The sequence below is a fragment of the Myotis davidii genome, unplaced genomic scaffold, assembly GCF_000327345.1.
Source record: "Myotis davidii unplaced genomic scaffold, ASM32734v1 scaffold499, whole genome shotgun sequence".
Taxonomy (NCBI): Eukaryota; Metazoa; Chordata; class Mammalia; order Chiroptera; family Vespertilionidae; genus Myotis; species Myotis davidii.
The window spans coordinates 214,674-227,840 of record NW_006290677.1 but is presented as its reverse complement, the minus strand read 5'-3'; the positions used below and the strand labels follow the sequence as shown (position 1 = coordinate 227,840).

The window sequence follows — 13,167 nt, the reverse complement described above, 5'->3', positions numbered from 1 at the left end:
TTGCGGGCACATACCCAGTAGGGAGTGTGCAGGAGGCAGCTGATTGATGTTTCTCTCTCATCGATGTTTCTAACTCTCTATCCCTCTCCCTTCTTCTCTGTAAAATATCAATAAAATATATTTTTAAAAAAGAGTGAAGCTGATCATTAAAAAAATATGTAAGTGCCATTTTTATTTCCTGTCTTATAAACTATCTGCTCATGACCCTTAACCATTTTTTCTGTTGTGTTATTCGATTTTTCTTATTGATTTGTAGGAGGAACTCTTTATGCATTTAAGGAAGTTAGCTTTTAGTTGTATGTATTTCAATCAGTTCATTTTTGTTGTTATGCCATATAGAATTTTTAAAAGATTTAATTAGTCACTGGTCAATCTCTTTATTTTATGGCAGGGGTGGGGTGCGTCTAGTCCATGGGCCTCATAAGTCCTGCGAAATCATTTGGTCTGGCCCTGCCAAGGCGTTAGGGGTGAGTTAATTAAATGTTTGGCCAAATATAACAGGCTAATTTTTAAGTTGATGATTCTGTGTGGCCTGTGTGTGAATGAAGTTATAAATATCCAGATGGCCCTTGGCAAAAAAAAGGTTCCCCACCCTTGTCTTATGGCCTTGATTTTGAGTAAGTTTTAGAAGGTCAGCGCCACTTTAAGATTTGGTCTATATCATGCTTTTTTCTAGTACTTTCATGCTTTTATTTTTAAAAATACAAATCTTTAATTTATCTGCAATTTATTTTAGCATAAAGAGTGAGATAGAATTCCAATTTAACATTTACCCATAAAGATGTGGGTTTTGATTTGTGCACGTTTACTAACTAGTTTTGTAATTTTGACCAAATTAATTAACCTCTGTGAAGCTCAATTTCCTTATCTGTATAATGGGAATAATTATAATAATAATAATAATTACCTAATGGAATTGTTGAAAAGGTTAAGTAAGATTATATGTGGAAGACATTCAGCATAGTTTCTGGAACATATTAAGTGTTCAAATCATGGTCCACATTCTCAGGAACCTGGGACTACATAGTGTGTTCCAGCAAGGGGAGAAGTTCCAGGTGGTTAGGAGACAGAAGTTACCTTGCAACTCACTAGGGCAGTGATGGCAAACCTTTTGAGCTCGGCGTGTCAGCATTTTGAAAAACCCTAACTTAACTCTGGTGTCATGTCACATATAGAAATTTTTTGATATTTGCAACCAGAGTAAAACAAAGACTTATATTTTTGATATTTATTTTTATATATTTAAATGCCATTTCACAAAAAAACATCAACCAAAAAAATGAGTTTGCGTGTCACCTCTGATACGCGTGTCATAGGTTCGCCATCACTGCACTAGGGTGTGATTTAGGGTGAGTCACTTTGTCACCTAAACCCTCAGTTTCCTCACCTGCATATTGAATGATCAGAACCAGTCAGTCCATGAGATATTGGCAGGTCTGGATGAGATCACATCTGTGAAAGCATTGTGTACCCTGTAAGGGACCATATAAAAAGGCTGGAGAATATGGCCCAGTGAATGAGGGGCAGGAATGGCACAGGGGCGGGGGTGGGGGGGGTGTTTGATACCCCTAGCCAAGGAGCATAATTACCTTGCAATAATATGAAATTAACAGCCGGTGTAAAGCAAGGAAGCTTGCAGCAGTTGATTATAGTAATGTTTAGTAATTGCCTTCTGGTAATTAAGCAATAATGAGCTTCCTGAGACAGAACCTTGTTAGAGCAAAAGATGGATCAAATGCTTTCAATTCAGTGTATACATCTTGAGCACAAGGTGGGATATGCAGACACGAGTATCTTGTTGAAGCATGCTTCTTGTCCTTAAGGACAGTTGGGGCAGTAGACATGTAGAGCACTCTCTTCTCCGCCAGGCAGGTGCACATGCCTAGATGTACTTGAAGGCAGGCCCACAGTGGCTGGGGTTGTCCATGAGGGAGAGACTTTGCCTTCAGAGCCCCGAATGCCAGACTGAGCCCAGTCCCCGAGTGTTGCCCAGCATCTAAAGAGCCCCAGCTCAGAAATGCCTTCTTCAGTGTCACGTGCTGCCCCTTCTTATTCTCTCTATTTGGTTGTTTGGGTTCATCAGGCGTATTCTGCTTCTTATGCTCTGCCCATCCCCCTCCGCAGCTTCTGGGTGGGCTTGGTGTTGTGTTTAGGGCCTCTGTTTCTACTGGACTTGCTGACTCAAATTTTCCCTGGGTGGGGTTGCCAGATAAAATATAGGATGCCCAGTTAAATTGGAATTTCAGACAAACAACCAATAATTTTTTAGTGTAAGTATGTCCCACACAATATTTGGGTCACACTTCTATTCTAAAAAATATTCATATGTCCATGTCATATTTGGAATAAACATATTAAAATTTATTTGTTGCTATCTGAAATGCAAATTTAACTGGTGGCCTTTCTCTCCTTCTTTCCCTTCTTCCCTCCTTCCTTTCTTCCTTACTCCCTTCCTTCCTTCATCTAGCAACCCTACCTGTATGGCCCCGATTTCAAATGCTGTAAAATAGCATTGACTACACTAATATTTCATGGAGCCTTAGTAGCAAAGGACATTAAACGGTGTTATATGAGAAAATAATTCTGAGCTAAAATCATGCTTGGTAAACCCTGGATTAAACAAGGTTAGCCAGTTTTTTTAATTGTGGGAATTTTTAGAAACTTTTAATTCTCCAACGTTGGGTTGTAGTATGTCGTATTTCTCAAAGGTATGTCACTATCTTTCCCCTCTCCATTTCTGAGTATTTAAGGTTATAGGAGCAAATGCTGAATGGATGCTGAAAGCCTATAATTGTAAACCATGAATTCTTATGTTGGGTATTGGGAAAATACTTCTCTATAGAAAAAAACAACAACTTTGTATAATGTTATGATTCCGTTTTTGTTTTTAAATATATTTTTATTGATTTCAGAGAGGAAGGGAGATGGAGAGAAAGATAGAAACATCAATGATGAGAGAGAATCATTGATTGGCTGCCTCCTGCACACCCCCTACTGGGGATCAAGCCTGCAACCCAGGTATGTGCCCCTGACTGGAATCGAACCCAGGACCCTTCAGTCTGCAGGCCAACGCTCTACCCACTGAGCAAAACCGGCTAGGGCTGATTCCATTTTTGTTTTAAAAGCCATACATTTATGAAATATAGATGTGAGTATATAGAAATAAATACACATAGATGTGAGTATATAGAAATAAAACTAGAAGGATGTATACACCACAATGTTAACTGTCCTTATCCCCAGGAGGAGGTGTGGGGAGGGAAAGATTATAAGTGATTTTCTTTCCTTTCTATTTGGCTGTATGTCCTGTAATCTGTATATATTACTCTTGTCAGAGGGTTAAAAAATGTGATTATTTCATTTTAAAAAGGATTACTATTTCATGTATTTTATTTGCCTCCCAAGCAATTCAGTGATCGAGGCTCTAATAGAATCCCCATTTTATGGAGGAGGAAACTTAACACAGCTCTGCAGCAGACTCAGGTCTCCTGATTTCATTGTCTTGCTGCCTGTGTGGTATGAGAGAATGGCTGTCCTGGGGAGGGGTAGTGGCCCCTGTCCACCCAACCCTGTCCTCCCACTCCCCCCTCTCCAGTTTAGAGAGTCTCAGTTGAGAGTGGGAGAGGGAAAGGACCTGAGTGAGGCACATGGTTTTTGAACAAGGACACATCCTCAAATTATCTTTTTCTTGGGCAGGGGCTGGGGATCAGAAGACAGGACAGGGATTTTGCTTTTTATTCACCAGAAGCCTTGACTTTATCTGTTATACTAGACCAGAAGGACAAGGGGGAAGTGTTCTGATGCACAACGGTGAAAACAATTTTGTTTTGTTTTTTAAAAGGTCACTTTGATAAATGATTTATGTTGCCAAAATCACATTGCCCAGAATTTTTTTCTTGTCCTTTTTTAAAAAAATCTTTATTGTTGAAAGTATTACATAGGTTTGCTTTTTCCCCCCATTAACCGCTCCCATCCTCCCCCCACCCCCAAATTTTCTTCTTTTTAATCTTTGTAAAGTACATGGTTCCTGTATCTTTTTTAAACTCATTTTTTCTCTCCTTTGTCTAATTTTCCTATTTTGAACCTTAGGCATATCTCCATTTATTTAGAGCTACAGTATTGTGGCGATATGTCATTTGGGGTTTTGCTTGTTTATCTGAGTTGTGATCCTGTCTCTATCCCCTGTGCCTGGTACTTGGTTATATGGATGAACGATGACGGAATTGTGGGCATGCTATGCAGGGAGAAGTCTGGGTCCAGCTCCTAAAAGAAACCTGAGCTCAGAGGGCACAGTGAGGAGCAGTGCTTGTAGATCTGGAATCAGTGTGTGAACCTATCAATGTGGGGTGCTGCTTCCAGAGCAGGGAGATCCTAGAGCACCGTAGTTCAAAGGCTTCCATTGACCTGGCCCCCGCCCTCATGACCGATAGAGTGCTATTAACCATGAGGCAAGGGGCAGCGGCATCTACTTTGGAAGGAGTTGGGCTTTGGAGTTTGATGGGTCTAGGTTTGAATCTTGGTCCTAAGACTAGCTATATATCTTTAGCACAACCTCTCTGTGCCTCAGTTTCATCTTCTGAAAGCCAGGGATGATAATAGTCCCTCCCTTGTAGGATTGTTGTGAGGCTTAAATGAGTGAATACCTGTAGAACAGAACCTGGCACATCACAAACATTGAGTAAGTGTCAGCCATCATCATCATCATCAATAATAGAATATATAGTTTCTAGAGTAGCGCCTGGCCAGTGGCATGTCTTGGCAGGTGCTTGCTTCCCAGACAAGGTGTGACTTTGCTGCCCGTTTAGGGGTGGGTGTAACTGACTGCTTCTGAATGGGTTCCCTTCCTGAAAATCTGCCTCATCACCTGGTGATCGGTGATGCCTGAGCTGTTACATTACTTACCAAGCACTTCCTCAGAGTGCAGTTTCCAGAGAATTGTATGAGCTTTTCACTCAGCCTTGTGTTTTCTATTGGAAAGAAAACAGTAACCACAGCAGGTAACCTGGAGTTTACAGTCCAGCCTTAGCCTGCATTTTTAAAGAGTCCAAACACTTTCCTCACAGATGTTTATTAAAAAAAAAATTCAATAGAGCATTAAAGTAATCTCTTATAGAAAGGAGAAGGGCCTTAATTTTTATTCTGTGGCTCACTCCAGTGGTAACTACATGAGACTTGATGATGACCGTGGACTCGGACCAGGTAACATTTGCCTTCCTTTCCTGAAGGGCATGATTTGGGCACTGTTAACCTTCTCTTAGGAGCCCTGTTCCTCAGATTCTTATATTTGGACGCTGATCTCTGGATTCTCTGCTTGTTTCTTTGGCCTCTGCCAAAGATGGAGAAGTAAACGTGTGGCAAACAGTTCTAAGCCCAGAAAAAGAATGCAGCCCCATCCTGTGTTCCCTGTTTATAGGCTCATGAAAACAGGGAGCTGTGGTCTGTGGGTGGTCCACAGAGCCTCAAATCTTTCTGCTATCCTTGTGCTGTCTCTGCGTTTTCTTTTCTTTTCATTGTTAACAGCTTGTGTTTTAATGAACATACTCTGTGAGTTTTTGTTCAGAGTTTGACCTTGATTCTTATTTAGATTACTACAGTGTGGTGGAAGAGTTTTGGATTGGAAGCCAGAGAGAGAACGGAAATCACATGTTTCTTAAGTGCTTACCCTTCATCATTTAATGTGTCAGATCTTTCTTAAGCTCCTACTATGAGCCAGGTACTGTGAAAGGCACTATAGGGCAGTAGTTCAGGAAAATGAACCCAGGCTGTCTTAACAACTTAAGTGAGGTCTTAACAACTTTTTATTTACCTTCTCTTCTGCTTCAGTATCCCCATCTGTCAAGTTAGGCTGCTAATAGTGTCCAGCAGATAGGATCGTTTGGAGGATGAAATGAATTAATAATATAGAGTGAAATGACGATGATGGGGATGGGTTGGGATCAGGACTGAACAACTTTACTCTCCTGCTGCTCACGGTCGTGTGTATGTGTGTGTGTGTGTGTGTGTGTGTGTGTGTGTGTGTGTATGTGGCCGAGGTGCTGAGACATGCTGTTGGAGACAGATGTATGTGATTAAGTACAGAAAAGCATGATGAGTACTACTAAAGGAGAGGAGAAGGGTATTGTGGGAACATATAGCAGGTGCCCAGCCCCCCTCATAGGTCAGAGAAGCACACCAGAGAGAGCAATGTTTAATCTGAGATCTAAGGGAGGAATAAAAGTTACCTGGGCTGGGAGTGGTGAGGAAGGTTGCATTCTGTGTGGTGTTTAAGAAACTGAAGAAATCTTGTGAGCCCTAGCCGGTTTTGCTCAGGGGATAGAGTGTCAGCCTGTGAACTGAAAGGTCCGGGTTCGATTCCAGTCAAGGGCACATGCCTGGGTTGTGGGTTCGATCCCTGGTGGGGACTTGCAGGAGGCAGCTGATCCATGATTCTCTTTCATCATGGATGTTTCTATCTCTCTCTCCCTCTTCCTTCCTCTCTGAAATCAATTAAAAAAAAATCTAATGAGCCTACAGTATGGGCAGAGATGGTGCTGACATCAATGAAGGCAGAAACCAGACCATGGAAAGTGTGTGAGTCACAGTGAGGATTTGGGGTGACTAAGAGCCAGATACTGTCCTTAGGGCTTTTCATTAATTACTTCAAGCATCACAACTCTGTGGTCTAGGTGTTATTAACCCCATTTTGCTGGTGGTGAAGGTAAGACTCTAAAAAATTTTCACTTGCCTTCAAGGCACAGACTTAAAAGGCAGCACAGTCAGGGTGTGAACCTAGGTTTCTCTGGCTCCAATGTTAGAGTTCTTTCGATGACTTCAGGCTATCCTCTTAATTTCCTTTATCTTCTGTTTTACTCACTTGTAAAGTAGGGAACATAAATACCCACCTCATAGACTTATGAGAACAAATGGAAATATACATAAGGTGCCAAGTACCTTGCCTGGCATATAGCAAGTACAATGACTTCTTATGAACCCGGGTTCTTGACAGAGAAATGTTTTCCTTTTATGGTCCCCTGAACTGAGACAGAATCCCAAATGAGCTGCCAGCTGCATTTGGCCTGGTTGTCAAGTCATCTTTCCAAGGACCAGTTGAAATTATGATCCACAGAGAACACACCGTTGCACACAGGGAACTTATTCCTCTTGCTCTCTGACAGGTGTCAGTACAGTGGGCTCTGCTTCTGTCCCGCAGTCCTGAGTCATTTGCTCCCCAGCTGGCTGAGGCTTCTCTAGCTCTCCAAGCATCCTTCCCCTCATGGCTTGCTGTCACCCTTTCCCTCCTCCTCCAGAGTCCACCAGGCTTGTTCTGCCTGCACCTTATGAAATGAGCACTGTTACTGATTGGAATTGAATTGAACTTTGTTGTTGTTGTTTAGCTTTTGTCATGTTGGTCTCGAGGGCAGAGATCTCTGTATGGTGATTAGCACAGTACTATCATAGGTACTCAATAGACTACAATTATTTTCACTAGGATGGGGCTTTATGGATTCTAAGACTCTATTATATAGTAGTTTGTTTTTTTTAATCTCCACAACAGTCCTCTGAAATAGAGGTATAGTATTCTTCTTAGCACAGTTGGAGAAACTAAGGCTATAACTTAAGCAATATGACCATTAATGAATTATTTCATTATAGAGTCGTCGTTTACTAGGTGTAACTCCGTCCTATGGTCTAGGAAAATAGAGCTGAAAGACGTAAGCCCTTTCCTTAAGAATAGGATGGACATTTGAACAAATAACTGTATATACCAAGTGAAGTTTAGGACAGAGGAATGATGAAGGTGTTTAACTTATATTTGGGGAAGATCAGTGAGAAATTCAGAGAGAAAGCGATGGACTCTCCTTTGCCTTGCTGCCTTGCACCCCAGCTTCTCTGCACATAGACCTGTAATCTCCTTTCCATGCGAAAACACATCTTATCACAAGAGCGACCTGCAACCTGACTACTTGGAAGTATAAAGGTTACCAGGCGAAAGAACATCTGTGTCATTTACTCTCTGTGGTCTGAGGTGGCTGTGGAGGAATAAAGTCCATTGTGACCAAACACCTGTGTTCCTCTCTTGCCGGCAGAGTCACCAGAGGGGAGCATTAAATTGCTCTTCAAATGAGTCAGACCCGCTTTTCCCGAGGAGACAGGGCCGGCACAGCTTCAGCTCTGTGGGCAAGTCTGACCAGGCCCCATCTCACTCTTGCCTGTGTTTGTTTGCCTTGCAGCTGTGTAAATGAGTATGGAAGATTATGATTTCCTGTTTAAAATTGTTTTAATTGGCAATGCTGGTGTGGGGAAGACGTGCCTAGTCCGACGATTCACTCAGGTAAGAGAACTCGGAAGTCCAAGATTGGCTTTCTCGGTGTGGCCTGTGGGGTTAGGAGAAATAACAGGATAGGTGACTGGCCCCACGCCAGCCTCTTGGCTGCCAGTTATTAATGCTCCGTTGAAAGAGCACCAGCTTTGTAGCCTAGGCTAGAGCTTTTAAACCACCTCAAGGAAGCATGGCTCTCTGGGTCACCACCACCCTCCCATGGTCTTGTTGCTTCTTTTAATGAAAAGGGGCAGGTAGTTTTGTTTTCAGTGTGTGGCATCAGAAATATATGATTAGGCCCTGGCCGGGTGGCTTAGTTGGTTGGAACATCATTCGTACACCAAAAGATTTTGGATGTGATTCTTGGTCAGGGCACATATCTAAGTTTCGAGTTCGATCTTCAGTCAGAGTGCATATGGGAGGCAACTGATCAATGTTTCTCTTTCACATTGATGTATCTCTCTCTCTCTCTCTCTTCCCCTCCCTCCCTCCCTCCCTTTTTTCCTTTCTCTCAAAGCAATAAACATATCCCCAGATGAGGATTTGAAAAACAAATTATTAGATTAATAAATAGATTATTAATTAATAATAATCCAAAGGGGGAAACAAATGAATCTGGATATCAAATTAAACCTAAATATTAATTTTAACAAAAATCTTTATTGTTGAGAGGATTACAGATGTCCCCCCCCCCCCAAATTGCCTCCCTCCATCCAGTTCTCACCCTATCCTAGGCCTTCACCACACTATAGTCTGTGCCCATAGGTAATGCATATATGCATATAAGATCTTTGGTTAATGTCTTCCCACTCCTTCTCCCCACTTCCTTCCGTCAGTCTGTCCCATGTTTCCATGCCTCTGATTCTGTGTTATTCATCAGTTTATTTTGTTCATTAGATTTCTTGTTCGTTTATTTTGATTTTTATATTCAATTGTTGAAACTCAAGTACAAATTAAACCAATCAGATTGTATTCTCAAGTCCCCCAGAAAATGGAGGGAATTGTTTTGGTTCAGAACCAAATATGCTGATTTTTCTAGATCTGTTAAATGGGAATGAATTGAGAACAGTGAAGGACTACTTGAATTAAATAAAATGTCCGATCTGGGTTGAGTCCTTATCTTATGATCTAAGTACAAATTTCCTTTGGGGCTGCCCTTTTGAGAATTATTGCCAGAGATTATATACTTGGTTTTATACAGAAATTGTGGGAAATTGTTCTGAGGTTGACCTTCTTTTGTGTTTTTCCGGAAAAGATATGAATGGCATCCTTTTTGGGATTATCATGCATGCATCTTGCAGTTTTCACAAAGTGCTAGTTGGGCAAGTTGAGACTAGCTCTTTTATCTGAGGCATAGAGCAAGCTGGTGCCGTGGAAAGGACATTGGCTTGAGAGTCAGGACGCAGGTCCTCGTGCCAGCTCTGCCCTTGGCTCATCTCTGAGCCCGGGTAGTTTACCCCCCACCTGCCTTCCTGACGGACATGAGGGGCCTGGTGATCTTCAAGGCCCCTCACAGCAATAACGGTCTGTGGTTCTGGGAAAACCTGGAGAGGCAGATTGGATAAGACAAACAGATTGGGACAGAGAGTCACCTTTGGAAATGTCAGGGTTTTCCCCATGACCATGAACACAATAGGTCTCGTGCTTTTTGCTAAATCCCAGCCTTGTGAAATCAAAAGTACGCATCTGGGCTCAGTCAAAACCACTGTGGCGTCATATTGGAAACTCCAACTGGTTTTACTTCCACCCAACATTAGCAGTCTTTCCTGCTTTTGGCAGGAGGACAAGACTGCAGAAATGTAGAGAAGTTTTCAGTCATTCCTTTGACCATCTCTTATTGCCAAAAGATCCCTGAAAGAGCCCACTCCTCTCATTTTATGGGTGAAAACCTCAGGTCTAGAGGGATGAAATGACTTCTTGGTATCACATATCAATGTTAGTGGCAAAGCTAGCATTAGACCCAGGTCTCCTGGTTCTCAGCCTGATCATTTTTATCTTCTGTATGTTCTAACCTCTGAAACCATAGGCATCTTGCATTTCTTTTTAAAAGCATAAACTTTGTCATTAGAGGTAAAAAAAAAAAAAAAAAAAACCACTTCCATTTTTTAACAGATTTTTACCAGTAAGCACATCACCCCTTATTTTTCATTTCTGTGTACTTTTTACCCCTCCCAGTCCCTTAGCTCCCCCTTAAGGTTCACATTTCATAGACAGGATTATGTGTGGTTTTGTTATTGAGTAGACAGTTAAAATGAATTGGATTCAGCTGTTTCTGAGGCAGGAGGAGTTGGGGAGCGAAGTGAGGGGAGGAGACATTGCAAAGGATTTGTTTTATTTTGTGGCATTTGTTAGACTGCAAAACAGCTGGAGCTGTAAACTTGAAGCTTGGCAGCCTAGTGTTTGAGCCAAACCAAAATAGAAGAAAATTGATTCAATATTTGTAAGTAAAGTTACGAATGTTTATGTTTGCATCTTTTGCAGACATGCAATGGAACATTTTCTGTTGTTTTGAAGCTCAGTCTTCTAAGATTAAACATTAATTAAAGATTTCTCTTGTTAAGGAATGGATTTAATTAAAGATGGCCCAATCTTAGCTGCCAGAGCCAATAAAATCCATTTTACTTTAATTTCTGGAAATTCTGGAATATAAGTGACAAGGAAAGAGAAACTAGGTGAAGTGTTCTTTCTTGATAGAACTTCCTCCCTAAGCTTACAGGAATATTATGTAACAGTCAATTACGTTACACACGTGATTTTGACAGAATCTAGTGTAGCTTCCAGTTTGCGATAAACCTTTTTTTTTTTTTTTGCTTGTTTTGAAATGCTTACATCAGCCTCAAATTCACTGGATTTGAGGCCCAGATTAGGTAACTAGTTTGCCTGAAGTCAACAGAGATCCTGGGCTGTTACCTCCGCGGGTTTAGTGCTACTTCTACCGGTCTTTCTCCCTGAATGACTGGTTTCTTCAGTTATCTTCCCAGTATCATTGGCCCTGATCTCATGCAATAATATGGTTATCACCCTCAGGGCAGGGGGAAATCCAAACGCTTCATTGTCTTGTTCATTTTTCTCATACTGCGTTCCTATTGTTTCTCTGATTGTTGTCCACTCCCATGAATGTCCATGCCCTAGATTGAGAACTAATTTGAATCTTCCCTGATCTTACCTCTTTTAGAGAACCCACCCATTTTGCCTTCCCCCTAACAATCCTGATCTCATCCCAGTGGCTCAGTGCCACTCAATCTTAGCCTTGTATCTGATATTTTTGTTTCATTTTTTGAAACCCGATCCCCCACCTCTGCCCTTTCCCAATTCTCCCCCTTCATCCTCTGTCTTCTTCTCCCTTATTTGTCCCCCTTCCCATTTTTTTCTTTTTCTTTCAGAATTTCTCTCTCCCTTTTCCTCCCTTTTCTCTTTCCTTCCAAACACATATACATGCGAAGTTAAATGAAACAGGGCTCCTGGGACACTAACTAGGGGTTCTTTTTTCCGCTGGTTAACTCACCCAAAGGAAGGGACTGGTGGTGGGGGAAGTGGGAAAATTTTATGTAATTGTAAGATTCGCTTAATTATTATTTCTCATTATTTCTTCTTTAGGGTCTTTTCCCCCCAGGTCAAGGAGCCACAATTGGAGTTGATTTTATGATTAAGACCGTGGAGATTAATGGTGAAAAAGTAAAGGTAAGATGCTAAGTGTTCAATAAGGCTTTCGTTGTGCTATGTGAGAGGAAATGGTGTTTTCATAACATTTGTCGTATCTCCTAATTGAAACCCTCATTGAAGATAATATACTCAGTCACGGCAGCTTATTTCCCAACAGAGCTCATTCCTTCAATGGGAGCAGAAAGGGGCTGTAGGTGATGCATTTACAGATGGGAAGACAGAGAAAGAAGGGCTAAGGCAAGTTTGTCCTGTCTTCGTCACATCAGAGGTGATGCTAAAAAACAAGGCAGACATTTCTTGTTGGGATCTCTCTCCTGAGACGGGCCAGGAGGCGGTGCTACCTCTTCTGAACGGCAGCCCATGAAGAGCCAGTGGATGCCTACGCTGGTTATGTATGGGTCATTCAGTCGCATGGATCATTTCCTGTCTCCCATCATCCCCCTGTTCCTAGCAAGGGAGAGATACTATGAGGGGTTCAGGAGGGATGCATGACCTCTCCCTTCCCCTTTGTGGCCTCTGGATAGTTCGGTACCTGTGAGAACTATGGTGTCAACAACAGGAGAAGGGAGATGGTGCCTATCAAGTGCCCAGTATGTATGTGTCAGTCTCTTTGCTAGGTGATTCTGCGTGTTTTGTCCTATTTGACTTAATCAAGGGAGATGGTGCCTATCAAGTGCCCAGTATGTGTCAGTCCCTTTGCTAGGTGATTCTGCGTGTGTTATCCTATTTGACTTAATCCTTACTATAACTCTTACTATAACTGTTGTGAGGCAAATATAGTAAATTATCTTCATTTTTTAGGTTTCAGAGAGGCCAAGTGACTTATTTATCTGTGGCTTCACAGTTAGGAAGGGAGGTAGGAGATAGGCAGGATCTGAATCACCCCACTGCCTCCCCGGGGTCTCCACTGCCATGAAAGAAGAAGGGAAGGAAGGCAGAATAAGCTTGTCACCTTGGAGCAAGGAAAGAAAGAAGATGATGGAAAGGTTGAAATGAGATGAATCACACGGAAGGAGGGTAGAGAGACTTGCTTCTGAGAGTTAGTGAAATTCCACTGTCAGGTCTTTCAGAGCTGAGGCCCATGGAAAGATTCCACAGCCCTGGCAGCAGCTGCACAGTGAAACCGTGGCATCAGCCCAGCTAGATCCCAACCCAAGCACTCCAAGTTTGAGTCCCTCTCATTTGCATCCTTCTCTGCACCTGCA

At 42.0% G+C, this 13,167-nt stretch overlaps 1 protein-coding gene across 4 annotated transcripts in view; it reads left to right on the top strand.

Annotated features, from left to right (window-relative positions):
- Positions 1-13,167, top strand: part of RAB30 (RAB30, member RAS oncogene family) — a 75,558-nt gene that overhangs the window by 54,217 nt on the left and 8,174 nt on the right. For all 4 annotated transcript variants that reach the window (XM_006763737.2, XM_015563903.1, XM_006763739.2 and 1 more), the window contains 2 exons: positions 8,211-8,311; positions 11,897-11,980. In XM_006763737.2, the coding sequence (XP_006763800.1) occupies positions 8,219-8,311; positions 11,897-11,980 (177 nt within the window). In that variant the 5' untranslated portion in view covers positions 8,211-8,218. The remainder of the gene's footprint in view (positions 1-8,210; positions 8,312-11,896; positions 11,981-13,167) is intronic.